At 39.3% G+C, this 13,411-nt stretch overlaps 1 protein-coding gene across 1 annotated transcript; it reads left to right on the forward strand.

Annotated features, from left to right (window-relative positions):
* Positions 1-1,490: 1,490 nt before the first annotated feature.
* Positions 1,491-13,003, forward strand: ywhaqb (tyrosine 3-monooxygenase/tryptophan 5-monooxygenase activation protein, theta polypeptide b). Its single transcript, XM_018733869.2, has 6 exons — positions 1,491-1,565; positions 2,811-3,263; positions 8,873-8,996; positions 10,830-10,993; positions 11,361-11,456; positions 11,929-13,003. Exons 2-6 carry the CDS (start codon positions 2,970-2,972, stop codon positions 11,986-11,988), a joined length of 738 nt encoding a protein of 245 aa, XP_018589385.1. The 5' UTR covers positions 1,491-1,565; positions 2,811-2,969; the 3' UTR covers positions 11,989-13,003.
* Positions 13,004-13,411: the final 408 nt, after the last annotated feature.

Here is a 13,411-nt window from a genome sequence, read left to right on the forward strand (position 1 = left end):
AGAGAAATGGCAATAATTATGAAGCATACTGTTATAAAACAGATGAGTTCTAAATGTAGAACACTAAATTAAGTTGAAAAACTTACCACAGAATAGTGAGATTTTTATCATTTAGAGTATATAACATATTCATTAATCTGTGGTTTGTGAAATACATTTATTTTCTACAAAAGGAAGTATAAATGATAATGAATCCATTTTACTGTATTTTTAATTTGTAGAATCATTACTCATTATTCAAATGGATATATTTTTCCTGATTTTCAGTGAATTTAAAGAAATGTTTACAACATAAGTTTCACCAACTGTTTATGATGTTTCACCAGTGTGTGGGGTCAACAAATTGTGAGAAATATAGGGAACCACAAACATTTACAAACAAATCAAGATACAAATCTAATCCTCGTGGGCCACCTATCTTTCCTCTCATTTTTAAACCTAAGATCCTCTTAATATTAACAGTCGGTACTCATTGCATGATTTATTTGTATACCTGGGACTTATAAATAAATACCTCATACACATAACAGTTTGTTAATAAAGGCACTGTGATCGCATTTATAAAGGAATCCTGCATCAAAATGTAAAGAGAAAAATATAGAGTATAAATGAATATACAAATACAGAATAACACTTACAGTACCACAAGAATTAAAATTCAAGTAGTAAACGTTCATGCCGGGCAGGAAAAAAATAAATAAGGTTTCTATGTTTTCCTTGTGAGACACTCATAATTTATGGTAGGGTACTAAATATTGCAAAAGTAGACCATTTCATTCCATTTAGTTTTATTAAAGTCATCATTTGCAGGCTCATTACACGCAAGTGTCAAATTTATTATTTTAAAATGCATTAGATTCATAATTAAATAACTGGGATGGTACGTATGGAAATAAGGATGGAGAGGCAAAAGCTAAGATTTACAGTTTTTTTTAATAAAAATGTTATTAGCAGAACAGAAAATTCCAATACCACACACACCAGCACTTCTTTCACTTAACACCGTGGATTGTTCCAGTGTTTTCTGCATAAATGAAAGTGCTTTAAGTAAGATTTTCTATAATCTGTATTTTTCACAGGGTACAAATCATCACCCCGTATCATGTTTTCGCTATCAGGAGGGATCTTGCAGTTGCCCTGCATGCTGCAGAAGTCGGACTTGCGGTGCCACGCCCGCCCCGCGGCGCACGGATGCTGCGCGTGAACCGCGTGTGAGCGGAGAGGTGGGGGCGGAGGGAGGAGGGAGGAGGCAGGATAACCATAGCAATGGTGACGTCTTCTCCCGTGCTCTAATTGGAGGAAACCCCGTGGCCCGAGCCGCAGCCTTACGGGCCTTACAAACGTACCCCTCAAAGCCCGCCTTCGTTCCCCGCGCAAGTCGCCTATTGATCAAAGTATTGAACATTAACGGTTGTCTGCTGGACAACTCCGATCCTCATTGGCCATTGAGGCGCTGTAGTAACGCCCCTTTTCAGCATGATGCGTTGAGAGGGACGGCTGCCGTTTTTTTCTTTCTCTATCCTCAAAACGAATCATTTTCGAGGAGCTCTTCTGGACATTAGAAGGTTAGGAGATGTCTCAATATACCTTTTTTCTTTGGCTACCCTGGGTCTTCTGTTTTTGTAAACATTTGTTATTAAAATGGTGGCATATCTTAAGGCTAAACTAAATTATTACATTTTGTTTCTGAGGCAAAATAGGCTAGCGTAGCTAAAGGACAGGACAGCGCGCGCCTGCTGCTGTTTCATTTCTTTCTTTGCATCCATTTTGTCTGACGGAATCATGATTCGTTTTTGAATATTGAATCATGTTGTATTTGCAATTCATACGTATGTGTTAAATGTTGTCTAGCGTCTGTGTGGCATGTTAAAGTGCGTGAGGAGTGGAGAGAGCGAGCGAGAGAGAGAGAGAGAGAAAGCGAGAATCTCATCTGTCTTGAGGGACTGACAGAACTTGAACGTCATGTCCAGGTTAATCGGGCTGTTTTTGGGGTCTCTGTCACACCCCCAACCTGGGGTCCCATTGCATTGATTGTGGGACATATTTAGCTTCTTTATAGCATTTTTTTTCCCACGAACTGAGGTGTTCTTCGGACGCCGGTCTCTGTCTGACTTTGCTGTCGTGTGTGCGCCTAGTGCGATGTGAGCCAAAGATGCTCTTTCACCTTGACGAATCATGTCGACTTCAGTTTATTTTGTTTGCTTTATCTAAAGTGACTTTCAGTATATGACTCATTTATACAGTTGCTTATTTTTTCTGGAACAGTTCAATGCAAGAAGGAGCTTGATCAAAAAGGATGGCAAGTGGGGTTTAAACACACAACCTTCAACCTGGTTACTGGTTGATGTATTGTGACTGTTGTAACACCTATTGCACCAGGAGGAGGTGGGAGTTTACGACTGCTCAGCTTCATTGGTCAGGGATTGGGATGGCGTTGGTCTATTTTATTGCTTAAGCACACATTGATGCTGAAGAGAGTGATCGTGTGGAAGATGCACGTCAGGACTGCCAGTGGCACTCGGTTCGGACAGCCCTTGACTGATAAGTGTTAGAAGAGCGGTAAATTAGTAATCGCAAGTCTCTATCTTCATCTCAGATGGGTATGTTAGAAAGACAGCGCAGCACTTTAATTAGGCCAAGACTACCTCAATTTTGTACTCATCTGTACTCAAGAATTGTCTGAATACAAATTTCTCCTGTTGATGCAATGCACTTTTTGTGTTGTTCTCTGAGATGTTTCACTTTGGAGGAAGTCTGTTAAATTAATAAATGTAAATATGCTGATCTAATGTTTTTTTAATTATCTGCAGGTTTTTCTAAGGATACTCCTATCCCTCCTTCGATCTCAAAACTATCCACTTTTTGCATTTTATTTTTCTGCTAAACTCCCATTCAGAAACTGTTGAAAGGAAACTGCTCTCTAAAGTGTATAAAACAGTGTTCAATAGCAAGAAAATCTTTAAAAAATCATGGATAAGACAGAGCTGATTCAGAAGGCCAAACTGGCAGAACAGGCGGAGCGCTATGATGACATGGCCACCTCCATGAAGGAGGTGACTGAGCAGGGAGCTGAGCTGTCTAATGAAGAGAGGAACCTGCTCTCGGTTGCCTACAAGAATGTGGTGGGAGCACGGCGGTCTGCATGGAGGGTCATTTCTAGCATTGAACAGAAGACGGAAGGCAGTGACAAGAAGCTTCAGATGGCCAAGGAGTACCGTGAGAAGGTGGAATGTGAGTTGCGGGAGATCTGCAATGACGTCCTGGTATGTGAAGCCTCTTTGCTGGGCAGTAAACCTCATGCAATGAGGTCACATGCTTTGTGATACCAGTGTCTGGTAATAAAAAAAAAAAAAGGTGTCCTTTGTAGATCAGACATTAAGACAAGTGGTTCGGGTTATTGCAGCTGTGTGACACTGCATTGAGAATGCATTCCATGATACTACTACACTAGACACTACGAGATACTACTGTATTAACAAGGAACTGAATCCATGTGTCTTATGCAACTGAACAAAGTGCGCTGGACAAGCTCCTTTCTGTGGATTTGACTTTGCACTGCTGTAGACCCCATTGTCTGGATCTACTTGACAAATGCACCACTGATCTGTCAGACTCCACCAACACAGATACCTGTCCCACTTGGTGTCTACAGATCAATACTCTTTTAATGCTGCATTTGTGGGTGACAGGGTTATAGTTTCCTGATCAGCTGTGAGTCAATTTGCATGTCATTTTTCGCAAAGCAGGCAATTCTTTATGCCAAGTGTCAGAATTTTTACCGGTGACCTTCAAAGTAATCAATACAACTTTCATCATTACTTCATCAGCTGTACTTGCTAAAATGAGATGTTAGAATGGTAAGTTTTGAGTTGCATGAAATTAGTTGTCATCAGGAGTTTAAACGTTATCGATCTGATATAATTTTCAGAACATGTAATTGGTACGATCAGTATCTACTATTTTACGTCTCTCCCTTTGTTAGTTGAGATGCACAAATATTCAGTTGGTAAAAGCAGAATAAAGTAGCATCTCCTTTTGATTCCTGTAAGCTGTCTTAAGTTTAGGGCGTTCCCTTCTCCCATCTGAAATGTGAATGAAGTTTGTTTGCATCTTCAAATTCTTATGTGGGAATTCAGATGGAACAATGGGTGGCTTTTGTGAAGCATCATGTGAATGTGTGCCTCTAGAGGAGCTTGCAAGTGCAGCAGATGATTGCCATTTCTTTGTTTAATACAGCAGTTGTAACCCATTTATCCATTGATGCTTTGGCTTTTGAATGTGTTCAAATAATACTTGCAGCGTTCACACGGATGTCTGAAATGCTCAGAATTGTCATCATCACATCACGTAATACATAATTCTTATGCATATTGATTGCTTGTACGTATTAGCAGGTGCACTTTGAAAACTTTGTATTAGTAATTTTGCTCTCAGCAAGAATTTCAGGCACTTTTTTACACACATTTTAGAACTTGTTTTTTATTTTTCTAGTGTCATTGTACTTGGTGTATTTCAGCAAAATCTAACAGGGAATTGTAATACTCAGAGTATTAAAATTAGTAGTCTCCTTTCTGCTGCCTTTGGACCCAAAGTCCGCAGGTCGATCCTCACCTCCGGCTGTATTAACCCTGAGCAAGGTGCTTATCCTAAATTGCTCCAGATATATAAATGTAATGCATAATAGTTGTAGGTAGACTAATGCTTAAGTCGCTTTGGAGAAAAGTGTCAGGTAAATGACTAAATGGAAATGTAAATTGAATGAAAAATGTTGGTAATCTGAGACTGATAAGTTCAGTCAGCACAGTTGTTTGACTCAAAGTATTTAAAATGTTGGATATGGATGATATTTCAGTGATGCACCTCTGGAAGCTGTCGGGCAGCTACCCTTATACAGTATTGGCATATTGCACCACTGACGGAGCAGTGCAAGGCTCTGTTGGCGTGACATCCGGTCCTTGCCACAATAACTCTGATCTGTTCACTGACATTCAGATGTTTATTGTACCATGTGTTTCGTATTTTAGGCATTTATTTAGCTCATTTGATTTAAAAACTGTAGGTTTTCTTTCAGTTGTGGTTTGTGTTTTTTTTTTTTTTTTTTTGGTAGATTTTTAACAGCTGTATATTTCATCTGTATCTGTAGGTTTCTCAGGAAGGAAACTTGACTGTCATCATTGTGGGGGGCCTTGTTCAAGGGGAAAGTGTATGGAAAGCTACAGTATGGGATATATATCTTGGTGGATATTTAAATAGAATACTTGTTCTTTAATCTGAACTTAGCACCTTTCATAATGACATGGGGTCTTGGTGTAGAATTGAGTAAAAGTGGTGATATGCACATAATGGTTCTGCCACAGTGTATAGTCACCCATTTGAGAGGATGATCAGTAAGATGACATCACTGGAATTGACTGATCTTTTTCTTGTCACTGTGTTTCCAGTACTGACTGACTGGGAGTGTGATGTCATTTTTTCAACTCTGTCTAAACAAATAAACCTTATCTTCATCGTTATTCACAAAGACAGAATATTACAGGTATATGGTAAAGACCACTCATTATTGTTTGATTAGTAAGATCTGTGAAGATTTGTGACGCTTTTGTAAACTAGTTTTGCTTGAGTGGAGCTCTCATTTAATTAGCCTCTACTGAACTCTTCGTGAAATTTCTTGCATGACTTGAATTGTGTTAAACTGAAATCATTAGTTGAGAAGTCACTAATTATTAATCAAGGTGTAGTGGCAGTGTTAAAGTTGGAATATCCTTTCTATGTTTGCCCTAAAGCTACAGGATTCTGCATTTATTTCAGTTAATTATTGGTTGCTATTAATAAATGTTTGACTGTTCTTAGCTATTGTTCAGTTAGATTTGAAACAATCTAAAAATTAAGCAAGTTAACAGCCTTAGAAATTTTCAGTTTTGTTCACAAATGGAAAAGAGGAAAGTTTTTTTTTTTTTTTTTTTTTTTTTTTTTTTTTTTTTTTTTTTTTTTTTCTTTTCTTTTCCTCCCCCCCTTTCTTTAGTTTCACAGATTTTGTCCATAAATGTAGCACAATTTGCAAATTATTGCAAGCCCTTGGCTAATTTTATTTTAATCATGTAAATCATTCCATCATGATCAATTAAGCCAAGGCTAATGAATTGTGAGCACAGTTTAAGAAAAAAAACAACCCAGCATACTCAGTGGGTTGCCAGAATTGAGCAGGGTATGAATTTATTTGCCACTTTAATGGCCAGTGTAGAAAAAACAGAAGGGAGTATGAATAAGCTCATCTGCATTTTGTACATGTTTTACAATTAAGGTTTTTCACTTTTATTGGGGAGCAGCATTTTTTTTTTTTTTTTTTTTTTTTGTGATGGGTGTTTTGAGTGTTGGGATGTCTCACTACTGTTCTTTCCCTGGCTGTAGCCTGGAGAGTGAGGCTCTAGCTTGCCCAGCAGCTTCAGTCTGGAGTCAGGATCTCACAGTAGTATGGAGCTTTACTTTATGCACCACCTTGTTGCTGTACCTGTGCACATGTTTATGCTGCCTCATGCTGTATACCCAGGCAATGCCCAGGGTGGTCCAGTGTGGGCAACTTTGACTTAATCCCTCCTTGCTTCATCGGGTTAGCGTTTTTGTCCATAGGAGTTCTGTTTTTAAAACACCATTTCACTAAAACCTATTACTTCATAAGATCGATCATGTAGTCAACTGATGAACAAATCTTGTTTGTTTTCTAATTTGAGTCTATACAGCTGGAAATTTTAGGGGATACAACCAATTACTTAAAATGTAGTTTTAACATTCTCTCACAGAGAGCACCTTGAGACGTTTTGTATTGGCCTTCTAAAACTCATTAGTCTGCTGTAACAATTTTTCAAATTAATATAGTTCTGTAACACTGTGTGGTCTCTTAACATGTCTGCTCTGTTAGTTTTAAAAATACTCAGGCACCTACCAGTAATCAGTGTTGCTGTGCTCTGAAATTCAGTTTAAATAATCCATTTTTCCCTTTCCAAGTCTGCATTCCTGCCATAGTTGTCTTCTAGTAAATTGGAGCGGAAATGTGAGCGTGCTTCCTGTGATTGTGTCACGTGATTGGCCGGGGGGCCAAGTGTGGAATTTAACAACTGCTGCACGATAATGAATTCCATGGTGTGCTCAGGATGAAAGAACCACTGGTTGCCATCTGTTGGAAAGATGCATTTGACACTTGTGTGGCAAGCAGTCATCCTTTTTATTTTGACTTGTAACAGGACTTGCCAGAGCTATTTGTTAAAGATCATTCCAGGAGTTGCAGATATTCAGCAAAAAGCGAATTGCTTACTCATTTGACAATTACCAAGCAGTGAAATACACAAAGTACAATTTAGTCACCTGTTCTCCTGTAACTCATACCTTTGAACTGTGGAAGGAAACCAGAACGCTCGGAAGAAATCCATGTGGACACGGCGAGAGACGACCTCCGCACACATTGAGTGGGATTTGAATCCACAACCCAGGAGCTGCGAGGCATTGGCTCACCCTCTATTTCCCTATGCTTCCCAGTATAATGTTCAGTTTATATCATAGGGTCTTAAATCTTTGCAGGGTAGGCTGCCCCTGTGTGCGTGAAATGTGGAATTTGAGACACTTCTCATAACCTAAACCCTTGGTTTCACTGTCACAGATTAATGGTAATCTGATTAGATAACCCCAGTATAGTACAGAGGGCTACATCTTTGCAGAACAGAAGATTGATGGGACTCGGATTCCTCCCGTTACCCACTCATGGATTGAATGTAGCTCAATTCACTAGATAATTCTTTCTGTATGTCAGGTTAACTGAGGTTCAGCTGTGGTGCCTTTTTTTTTTTGGGAAAGAGGAGTTCAGTGTTATACTAATGTACAGAAGTAGTACAACTCTTTTAAGCATGCATAAGTAATCATGTGAGGTGATGTTGGAGTGAGCAGTGGAATTCCCATCCTCCCATGTCCCCCCCAATCTCCTTTTTTTTTATATCTTGCTCACTTTCTTACACACACTGCACCAAAAGAGATTGTGAAGAAGACAAACATGAGATTTATTCCCATGGAGAGCTACCTTCATCTGCTAGGGCATGATCTCTGGATTTTATATGCTGTAAATATAACTCTTCAGAAGATCCTGAGACCGAATTCCTTCAGTGTTTGGAATGTCAGTGATGATGGCTGGGTGGAATCTGACCTATTAGGGTAGGCCTTCTTTATCAAACAACCACTTGTTCCTGAGACCAAACTGAATAATGTATCTGTTGGATAACATGTCTGACTGCTTAGAGTGTTGTCAGTACTCCTGGTCTTCATTGATGGGTCTGTTGCCATTGGTTGTTTATAAGAGACAGCCATAATTATGAGTACAGAAAATGAACTCAAAACGTGACAGCATGATAATCTGACAGTCGTGTAAGCAGATAATTGAGGTGCTGCTCTTTGTGCTCACACTACCTCTGATATCTTCATATGCTTTTAAATACTTTTGACTATGCTTGACTACTTTCTCCATTCATTGGAAAAGTAATTTTTAAAAAATATTTTGTAAGATCGATGAATTACTTGCAGGGCAGCTATTGGATAAGTGAAGTAAGTGATAGAGAGAATCCAATGTAATCAATTCCTGCAAACCTGGTATTATGTCCTCAGTGTATGTTATACCACCAGCTGTGTTCAAGCAGGATGTGTTACTGTGACATAACAAGCCACATTACACTGTGCTAAATCAGACCGGTTTAGCATCACCTCACTCCCACTGTATGCGTGAAACAGGGGAAGTGAAATGCTGAACATGTGTGCATTTATTGTTAATCTATATTCTGCTAGGCATTTAGAGAAGTCATTGTCTTAAATTGTTCATTGTTATTCACTCTTTTAGGAACTGCTGAGCAAATATTTAATTCCCAATGCCACAAATGCTGAAAGCCAAGTCTTCTATTTAAAGATGAAAGGAGACTACTACAGGTACCTTGCAGAAGTTGCCACTGGTCAGGATAAAAAAGGTAAGCGGTTTTCACGCCTGGTTTTTTTGACCGGACTGATTTCTAGATTTTACTTATAGGATCTGTAGAAACTTGTGGTTTTCATCTTATTTTATCTGGACTTGGTTTTTCTTTAAATACTAAATAGTTAACTTATCCAAAACGGGGCAAGTCTTTTCAAACTCTGTAAATGTGATATTTGTTCTTTTCCCCTCACTTTTCTTTGAAAAGGTGGAGAAAATAAACAGCTTCTCAAAATTCTGTATTGTGTATGAGCCTTAAGGTCTCTGCTGGTTATGTTTTTGAGCAGTCTTGGGTAAATTGTAATAGTGCAGTCTCTAAGATCTTCTTGGAGATTTTTTGCTATTAAAGCACTGGCCTGGTTACAACAAGTGTGACAGTGTGAAGAATTGCTTCTCTTGCTGCTGGTGAACTACACAAAGGTAGGCAGAGTTGGCAAGTGGCAGGGATATTGTGTCTCCTCATTTGGTACATATTAAGGATAACATGGTGTTTCGATCATAAGGCCAGGTCAAATCAAGCCCACTTCTCAAAACAAGCAGTGCAGGTACTCCAAATATAAATCTAAGATCAGGCCCTGTTAAGGGTCACCTTGCCCCCTTGTGAAAATCAGTGGCTGGTTTAGAAATTTCACATCTACAAGACCTGTTAAGTTTAAGGAATTTGGTTTGTTCACCCTTCCAGCAGTTGAATGTAAGTTACCTTGAACATCTGTCAGCAGCAAATTAACCTGTGGGGATTTTTTTTTTTTTTTTTTTAATGAAGAAGGGGGGGAAGCCCTAAGCACTGGTCAGAAACTGTATTAATGGTGTCTTGGGAGGCCGGGTCTCATTTAAATCAGTTTGAATAATAAGCATATGACATTGGGGTTTTTCACTTTGTTGGGCAATGACCAGTTCAGATATTCAAGTCAGTTTACCAGAGCAAAATATGAAATTTTGGTTCTGGCCCTGTAGGGGAGGGAAATGTTCATTTTCATAATTAACCTTCGGAAACCAACGGCTGTTTCCTTTATCACACAGTACTACTAACTTCTATATTCCTTCCCCCCCCCTCCAAATTCTTCATTATAGTATGGTGATACACTTGTGAAGTTGGTAGTTGTAAACAGTGGAAACGCTGTCTTGTTAGTTCCGTTAGGTGGTTAGTTGTCCTCCTTAAGGGAATAATAATTTGGTAACTGGAAATTTGTTTGACATTATTGATGTGTGTGCTTGTGTGGGACACAGTCACAGAAACAAGGGCTTCATGATGCATGGTGGACCTGATGTCTGATTCATTTCTTGAAGTGCCCAGTCTAAGCACACAGCTGGCACATAGAGCCCTGCTGCATTTTGCCCTGTGACTCACACTGTGCCTCACAGCCTTGCTTAACCCTGCCTCCATCTGCTCTAGGATGAGCCTTGGATGTGTGCCATGACAAAGAATGGGGGATGGGGTGGTGGTAAGGGAGCATTGCATGGCCCAAATTGGATGGATAATTTTGGAACAGGAGACAGTGAGGTGCAGTGGATGATTTTTGGTCAACATAGATGTATTATGAGATTTTTAAATAAATTACTTTGGCTTATAACTATCGATTATATTTGGTTGCTTAGTTTTCTTACTTTTCTCAGCATTCTAGTTCTTTCTGGTTTTTTGCAGTTAACTGTTTTTTACTAGAGGAAAAACAGTTATGTAGAATTGCTTCTGAAATTTAAGCCAGGAACCTTGAGGCTAAATGTCTACAGTATGTCCTTAACTCCTGAGCAGTCTGTTTCTCCTGATGGGGGTCATTGTATAAAGTAAGGTAGACTTGGCAATTGTTTATTTCTGCTCCTTCCTGCCTGACAGTTACCATAGAGAACTCTCAGGAAGCCTACCAGCAAGCATTTGACATCAGCAAGAGGGAGATGCAGCCCACACATCCCATCCGCCTGGGACTTGCCCTCAACTTCTCAGTCTTCTTCTATGAGATCCTCAACTCTCCAGAGCAGGCTTGCACACTGGCAAAGCAGGTTGGGAGTCTAAAGTCCTGTGGGTTTGCGTGTCCTGTTGTCCGATGCCCTTTTTCCAGTCTGTTAGTTTAATTTGCAAATGGATGACATATGCAAAGTGCAGTGAGGCTGAATAAACATCCATGCAAATTAATTGGGTCCTACAGAGCAGACAAAGCACGTTACCTGCTTGTAATGGCCATCTATTTCTGTATTCAGAAGCAACCACTTTACAAAAATGATCATGTTTAGGGTCTCAGCCTCAACTTGGCTGGTCTTTTTTTGTGTGAAAAATACAGTTTGAGCAGCCATTACAGTCAGACTGAAGTAAATCAAGCTAAATGTAGAGTTGTGCATCTTTGCTTTTTTTTTTTTTTTTTATTGGCAGGCTTTCGATGAGGCTATTGCTGAGCTCGATACACTGAATGAAGATTCGTACAAAGACAGCACTCTAATCATGCAACTGCTTAGAGACAACCTGACAGTGAGTACCCCTTTTATTTTGTATTATATATATATATATATATATATATATATATATATATATATATATATATATGTATATGTATGTATGTACGTACACACACAGGCAAAATGCATAAATTGGTTATACAACCTTTTAACATATTGGACACCTAGCTGTTACATCGATATAAATGCTTATGCCAAAGTGTGGTTTTCCAACCGAGGATTAATGTTTAAAAATAGAATATAACTTTTCAGGTAAGGCATTACGTTTTTGTGTGAAACACAAGTGGCTTAAGTCACTAACAGTAATTGATATTTCCGTATGGTGTTTTACTAGACCACTTTAGGGTAAACGCATTATGTAAGTATATTACAGCAGTACCAAAGAGTAAGGCTTGAACTAGCTGGCATATTATGTGTCCGTGTCCATGTCCTCAACTGCTCTACCACCTGTCACCATTAGTAAGCGTTCTGATTTCCCCTTCTAGTTATGGACATCTGACAACACAGCAGATGAAGGTGAGGGTGGAGATGGAGGAGAGAACTAACCATGTCTGTTGGGGTATCTCCCAGAATGCGAAAGAAAAAGATAAAAACAACAAAACAAAAAAACCTTTTTACACGTCTCCATTCCTTATTGCTCCACATGTTCTTCTAGCAATGAAAATCATTACTGAAGAGCCGTGTATGGCAATTTAAATCATAGTCTTTTCACATTGCAGCTTTTGGGAAGAAAAACTTAAATTAAAAAAAAGAAAAACAAAAACCTGCATTCCTTGGTTTGTGTTTGTCCTAGCCTTCCGTAAGTGCAGTCTGCAGTGGAGAAGTATTAATGTGGCTTCAATTTGTATTGATATTAAAATTTCAGTAGGAATGTGGTATTGCAAGACCTGCTTGTACCTACTGGTAAGCTTTTGGTGAGGGTGAGTTGTTAAATTGACCTAAATGAAAATGTTCCTCTGGACCTATTACATCATCCTCTATTACTCAGAAGGTTGATTGGTAGTTATAGCAGTGGTCATAGGTGAGAAATTTATATCTCGTATTTATATACCCACTCCACTGAGAAGGAACGATTAAGTACCACTTAAGGGTGTTATCTGTTTGAGCATCTAAATGCAGCACCTTTTTCTCACCCTTTTCCAGTCACAAATTACTCCTTCCCTGTTGAATAATTTATTGTTGCCCCTTTTAGCATGTCAGTCTTACGGCAAATAAAGTGGGTCTTTCTGAAAAAACAAAAATACATTAAAGAAATTCAACATCAGTGTCTTTAAAAACATCTGAGACAGGAAATGCTGCACACAACAAAGTGTTGAAGTTGGCATGTTTTTCCATGTGGGTTTACACACACACACACACACACACACACACACACACACACACACACACACACACACACACACACGGGTTTTTGGTTAGTCCAGGGACTGTCATTACAGATCGGGACCACTATTGTGTTTGCTAGTCCTCAACTGTAGTCCCCCAAAAGCTTTGTGAAAATGTTTAATGCCCTCTGTAACAGCTATGTACCATGAATAAAAATTACATTTTATAAACCTGGAAAATTACTTGTCTGTGATTTATTATATAATTGCACAGTTCATTCTTGTATACCTTTTTTATGGTAGTGTTTATCTGTACCAGATGCATCCAATACTGACTACTGGTCCTGTAATCCTTAAACAATTTTATACCCTAGTACACACACACTGGCTGGGGCCGCTTGTCCCAAGCAGGGTCGTGGTGAACCGGAACCTAACCCGGTACCACAGGGCGTAAGGCTGAGGGGGGAGGGGACGCACTCAGGAGGGGATGCCAGTACGTTGCAAGGCACCCCAAGCGGGACTCGAACCCCAGACCCACCAGAGAGTCGGACCTGGCCAAACCTGCTGCGCCACTGCACCCCCCCATACCCTAGTAATAATCCTTCATTTTCAGCACCAGTAATTTTTGTGCAAATTTAATTTG

This window comes from Scleropages formosus, chromosome 15 (assembly GCF_900964775.1).
Source record: "Scleropages formosus chromosome 15, fSclFor1.1, whole genome shotgun sequence".
In the NCBI taxonomy this organism is placed as follows: Eukaryota; Metazoa; Chordata; class Actinopteri; order Osteoglossiformes; family Osteoglossidae; genus Scleropages; species Scleropages formosus.